The sequence below is a fragment of the Capsicum annuum genome, chromosome 1 (assembly GCF_002878395.1).
Source record: "Capsicum annuum cultivar UCD-10X-F1 chromosome 1, UCD10Xv1.1, whole genome shotgun sequence".
Taxonomy (NCBI): domain Eukaryota; kingdom Viridiplantae; phylum Streptophyta; class Magnoliopsida; order Solanales; family Solanaceae; genus Capsicum; species Capsicum annuum.
Genome location: NC_061111.1, coordinates 176,948,451 through 176,954,413, shown reverse-complemented (window position 1 = coordinate 176,954,413; position 5,963 = coordinate 176,948,451). Strand labels below are relative to the sequence as shown.

At 37.6% G+C, this 5,963-nt stretch overlaps 2 protein-coding genes across 2 annotated transcripts; one reads left to right on the top strand and one right to left on the bottom strand.

The window, feature by feature from the left end:
- Positions 1-226: 226 nt before the first annotated feature.
- On the top strand, positions 227-1,935 carry LOC107841924 (BSD domain-containing protein 1). The gene has a single exon (XM_016685771.2). The coding sequence runs from the start codon at positions 494-496 to the stop codon at positions 1,760-1,762; it is 1,269 nt and encodes a 422-aa protein (XP_016541257.1). The 5' UTR covers positions 227-493; the 3' UTR covers positions 1,763-1,935.
- A 1,639-nt stretch (positions 1,936-3,574) lies between these two features.
- Positions 3,575-5,500, bottom strand: LOC107841913 (BI1-like protein). Its single transcript, XM_016685765.2, has 4 exons — positions 5,026-5,500; positions 4,385-4,498; positions 4,113-4,270; positions 3,575-4,000 (listed from the first exon to the last, which is right to left on the bottom strand). Exons 1-4 carry the CDS (start codon positions 5,282-5,284, stop codon positions 3,794-3,796), a joined length of 738 nt encoding a protein of 245 aa, XP_016541251.1. The 5' UTR covers positions 5,285-5,500; the 3' UTR covers positions 3,575-3,793.
- Positions 5,501-5,963: the final 463 nt, after the last annotated feature.

Here is a 5,963-nt window from a genome sequence, read left to right as displayed (position 1 = left end):
TTTAAAGTAAATTTTGGCCACAAATTCAAGGGTGTGTCGATGTATTATCTCTTAATGAAATAATAAAGAGGTATTATTTATTTTTCCATGTCATTATCAATCTCATTTATTATTAATTTTAAATTAAATACGCATGCTATTTTTATAATGCTGACTCATTTAACTATTCGTTGGAATTTTAAACCAAATACATGCACATACTAATACTATATATATGAATTAACTCTAATTTCTTCCAACTAAAATCCAAAATATAAAAGTTAAAACTTGTCGGTGTTTCGGTGGAGCATTTTGTTCTTCTATATATTTTTAATTTATCAAATTGAGCATATCCATATTTTATTTAAGAAGGATTTAATTATATCTTCCGCCCTCTGCCGCCGTTGAGAATATTCCGGCAAAAGTATCGGCCTTTAGCGTTTGTCTAACACGCGCCAACGCGCCTCTGCCTTAGCACTATAAAAATCAAAATCCCATTGCTTTTTTCATTCTCATGGATTTCTTCAAATCCGTATTCGCCGACGATCCAGAAATTTCCGAGACCGAAAATGCCCCTACAGTATCTCCAAACCCTAACCCTATCCCTAACCCTGATATTCCAGCGATATCGAACGCATGGAGTTTTGGTTCAACGCTGTTCAGAACTATAGCATCGAAATCCGAATCCGTTGTTCAGAACTACCGCCGCGATATCGAGGAGTTCAGCTCCGGTTTGAAGAAGGAAACGGCTACAATCCGTGAAGTAGCTAGCCGAGCCGTTAAGGACTTGCCGGCTCGCTTTGAATCTGGCGCCGCCGTTGCGCAGGAATCGCTTGAATCGGTTGGTCAAGCTATTGATAATATCGGCTCAACTGTATCGGAGATTATTGCTCATGGTAAGGAGTCGATCCTTGTTAATAATGATTCTGACAGTGAATTATCTGAAAATAGTAGTAGGAGTTTAGAGCAAAGTTTAAACTTAAATGCCAAACCTTATAGTAGAATTGATGCTACAATTAGAGCAATTCAGTGCGATGTGAAAACGTATTGCGATGAGCCAGAGGATATGATTGATTATAATGAATGGAAATTAGGATTTGTATTAGAGGAGATGAATGGGGAAATTGAGGATTTGATTAAGGAAAATGGTGTAATAGATGAGATTTATAGTGAGGTAGTTCCGAGTAGGGTTGATCAGGAAAGTTTCTGGAGTCGTTATTTTTACAAGGCTTATAGAATAAGGAAAGCTGATGAAGCAAGGGCAAGGCTTGTGAAGAGGGCGATCTCAGGTGAGGAAGAAGAGGAATTGAGTTGGGATGTTGACGATGAAGATAAGGAGGATACGGAAGGGTGGAGTAGCCGTGTTGCAACTGAAAATGTAGCAAAGGAAGAGATCGAGAAGAAAATGGATAGTTTACAGGTTGAGGATAGGGGTAGGAGATCGGTAAGTGGAGAAGATGAGAAAGAAATAGCTTTGGAGACTACAAGTGATGGTGGGGCTGGGAGAGTAGATGATGCTGAATCAAAAGGTGATAGGGGGAGTTCAGAAGGCAAGAATGATAATAGTGATTTTTCAGTTGTTTCCAGCCAATTGTCTTTTCGCGAGGGAGATGATCTTGGGTGGGATGAGATTGAAGATATTGCAAGTGGTGATGAGATCAAGGTGCCCGAGAGAATGAGCCCAAGCAAAGATGATTTGAGGAAGCGTTTGAGTGCTGCAGAGGACGAGGAAGAGTTATCATGGGATGTCGAGGATGATGATGATGAAGCTGCCAAATCATGATAACGCCCGAATTTGTTAACTTGCTCTCAGCTACTATTATGGTTTTTCTTTCCAAGTATTCATTATAGAATATAGCAGCAGTGATCCTGTATTTTATTATTGGCACTTCATAAGAATAATGTGTATATATCATTTTTAATTTTTTGAATTTAAGAAACTGTATCCGACTGCCACTTTTGTCTATTCTAGATTGTTTACAGTAATAATTTGTATTGTGATCAAGATCTGCATCTTATACCTCAATCTTTGTACAGACACTTTTCCTATTTTATTCCGCGGTCACCTTCTTGAGATAGCATCTGCTGAATGTTGTTTCAGATGTGAACTTCCAGGTATTACTGTTATCAGCTAGAGAAGTTCACCGTAAACACGTTTGGGATTTGATATGCTTGGTGCTCAAAAGAAATATGTTCTGCAATCATGCGTCTTATTTTGAAGTAGTAGCTTATGACCCTAGGGTGATTGCTGAATCGTGGCTGTTACCAATTATTTCGAATGGTTTGTTTGATATTTAGATTGCTTATCTTATCTTAGATTGTTTTATTTTGAACCAAGGTCTATCGGAAACCACCTCTCTATCTCACAATTGAGGGAGTGGTATGGACTGTGTACACTTACCCTCCTCAGACCCCACTTGGTGGGAAGTGGGAATATACTGGGTATGTTGTTGTTGGTTTGTTTGATATTTAGGTGCATAGATGGTTACTAAGGCCCTTCTCATATTTCAACTTCGTCTTAAGTTGTGCGATGTGCCTATTCCTTAGATAAGCTTCTATGCGAAATGACAATGCCTTGTCAGTTGTCATCGTGGATTTGTGGTGCTCTGTGGATGAATACGTGTATCCGCTTTTCTCATTGAACACGCCGGTCTGTTTATGTGGAAGAATTTTACTTCTTTGAGACCTGGAAGTTGGAGATTTGTGGGATAACTCAGCTCCATGGTGTAAGGGATCCCTTACTAGTAGCTTAGTCACACGAAGAGGTCTAAATTAATCCTTCATTTGAGAAACATATTCTTTACCATAGCGAATGTGAACGATCTCAGCCAAAAATCATAGGTGGTTTGCTTCTGATCCTACCAATTCGGAACGAGAATCAGGGGTAATCTAAGGGAATTCTACAAGAAGGTCAACTGGTTTTAGAATTAGAGTATCTAACTAAAACTTCATGTGAGCTAAGCAAAATTCCTAAGCTGCATCAGTAAGCTAAACGATATTGGTGGGCATTGACTTTTCCGTGATACTCATCTTTCTCTTACATAAATTGTAAATGGACTCTTTTAAGTGCCATAATTGATGTGGAATGACTTGATCTACGCAGTTGACAGTTGATCAACTCTGCTAGTGATGATTTGTCATATTAACCTTCTCAGTTAGGTTGGTAGAAAGTTCTAGCCAGGTATAATGTTGGACAAGGGAAAAACCATACAATGTCTACCTCTGGGATAGCAGCGTACAATTTCCGTCTGTTTTGTATCAGGTATTTTTTTCCAGAGATTAATACCTTAGCCCCCTAAAAGTAGTGATGACTACCAGACCAAGGAGAGATTGCACACAACTGCTACTGAAAGTTCAAAAGGAGGTAAAATGAGAAAACTTTAATTTTTAAAAAGACGACCCAAAACTACAAGCGTACATCATACAAGTTGAAAATTTCAGCAACCAACACCTTCATAATTTAATTCCGTATTACATGAATTTTGCTAGCACAAGGGAACTGGACACATAACACATTCAAAGTTAAAAGAATATATTGCTACGTTTGAGCTCTGTCAGGCCAGAGAACGTGTCCCATTTCTCTTGAGTCAATTACTGTAAAAATAAATGACACTTTATTTTGGAATTTCCAGATAATTAGCCTTGACAACATCAAAACACTGGAACTTAAGAGTGCTACTTACAAGTAATATACCAGTAGAGAGATAGTAAGATGCCTATCTATAGAACGGTATTTCTGCATACTAATGGACAAACAAAGCAATTCTTAAAAATGTTCCAATCACACACACATCAGGTGACAGTGCCCACAAACTTAGTTGTCTCCCTGCCTCAGAATGCGCAGAATGGTCAAGAACAGGTTCAGAACATCCAGGTACAGAGTGACAGATGCCCAGATGTATTCATCATATGTGAACCTCTTAATCAGGTTGTCTGTGTCATAAATGATGTATCCGCAGAAAATTATAGCACCCATTGCGCTGTAAACAGCACTAGTTGTAGATCCAAGAGGGAAGAACATCTGCAAATGGACAAACTCTCAAAAGTCAGAGCTACAAAATAGAAGGTCATGTGAAAGTTCTATTTTCTCGAACTGGAACAGGGTGATAGGCAGAAGGGAAGGTTACACCAACCTGCATAAATCCAGTCAGGATAAGTACAAAGAGGCTAGTAAACAGTATTGGACCCAGGAAGCTGAAGTCCTTGCCCTTCTTAGAAGCCCAGAATGTGTATCCGGTCAGGGCTGAAACTACAGCTGATGTCAAGACCAAAGCTTCAAGCACAATTCTTCCTGTAATTTCGAAGCACATGAGCATGAGCAAAATCATCCAACATGTCAAAGTATAAAGATAACAACAACAAATGCCAAAAATAGAAAGATTCATAAAGCAAAGAAACTACTCACCATCAGTATTAGCACACGTCACACCCACTGTGAGACTCAAAGAGACAGTGAAGAGGCCAAGGAAAACAAAATTCAATGGATGCCTCTGCTGATATACGTGCAAGGGCCACAGCACTGCACACAAACAAATTATTACTGTTAGCTTTCTACAAAAGGAAGGAAAGTGGTGCAGACAGGTCGATAAACTTTTGGACAATTTGATATGAGCGAATCGAGAAGCATCAGACCATGCATTAAGTACAAATTCGTAGTGCAGTTGCAAACAGATCTGAGAAAAATATCTACATTTAAAAGAGGGAGGAGTGAATGCTTTCTTTGTCTTGCCAATTTTTCATAGAAAATCCCAAAATAAAAAGGTTTAGACGAAACAAGATTTCAGTGATTCCGTCTTCTATATAATTCTTTAATTCAGATTCAATTCCAACAAATACGACTAATACAACAACAAACACATGCATAAAAGAAATAAATTTACGGCGAAATCCTAGATCTCAAATTTCTACTCTCAAAATACGAAATAACGACAATACAAAGCACACAAAAAATCATCAAATACAAAGAAGTCAACGATTCAGAAAGCAGATCGGGTGAATCACAAACAAAATAACCAAAAAATTGATAGATCTAGGGTAATGACTTACAGACGAAAGGAAGGAAAATGAGGAAGAGAAGAAGGCCAGGGCTGCCACGAAGGAGATCATTGATTGGTGCATAAAGAACGGTAACAGCGGAGACAAGAGTAGTGATGAGGATCTGAGCAGCAAGAATACCATACACTTTACGAATGAAACCCCAACGCAATTGATTCTCTCCATATCCAAGACCTGGATACAATGTTCCTTCCTCTATATCCCCTTTGATTCCTCCATCTTCCGTGTTCAAGCTCGTAAATCCGTACATCTTCGATCTCTCTCTATTCCTTTTTTCTCTGCAAGGAAAATGAATAAGGGTGGTCGTTGTGTTGGAATACAGAAGAAGAAAGAGTGTATTATCGTTAATCAATTTTTAGATAATTCCAACTGAAAAACAAATTGTAATATGTATACAAGTTTTTGCGATGTTACTTGAAATTCTCTCTCCACTAATAAATAAAAAATTATCCCAATATATTTCCTTATATTTTATTTCATTTTTATCTTTAATTATTCATCTTACTAAAAATTAATGACCAAACTCATCGGTGACCCCTAAAATTGGCACCATCTTTCACTTAGATATCTTAACTGGATCATGTTTATTTTAAACACCTCAAGTAGATAAAAGTATCTTACTTTGATACTTTTTGCCTTATTAAAATTAAGGTGAGGCGCGTGTGAGTCAAACGACCCACGTAGATTTTATAAGTCATTTAAAGCTTGCCACGATGAAAACTACTTTACACATTAGCATATCAAAATTTAAGGGGTAAAATCCCACAAAATTTTTATTTCCATATCATTTCTCAAACCCGATTGAAGAGCTCCGATAATTTATTTATTTTTACTTTTGATTCAATTTTCGTTAATTCGTAGAGAGATCTAGCTAATAATGGTATTTTTTGTAGATACAATGAATGCAATGAAGTGTTGATTAATGTTCA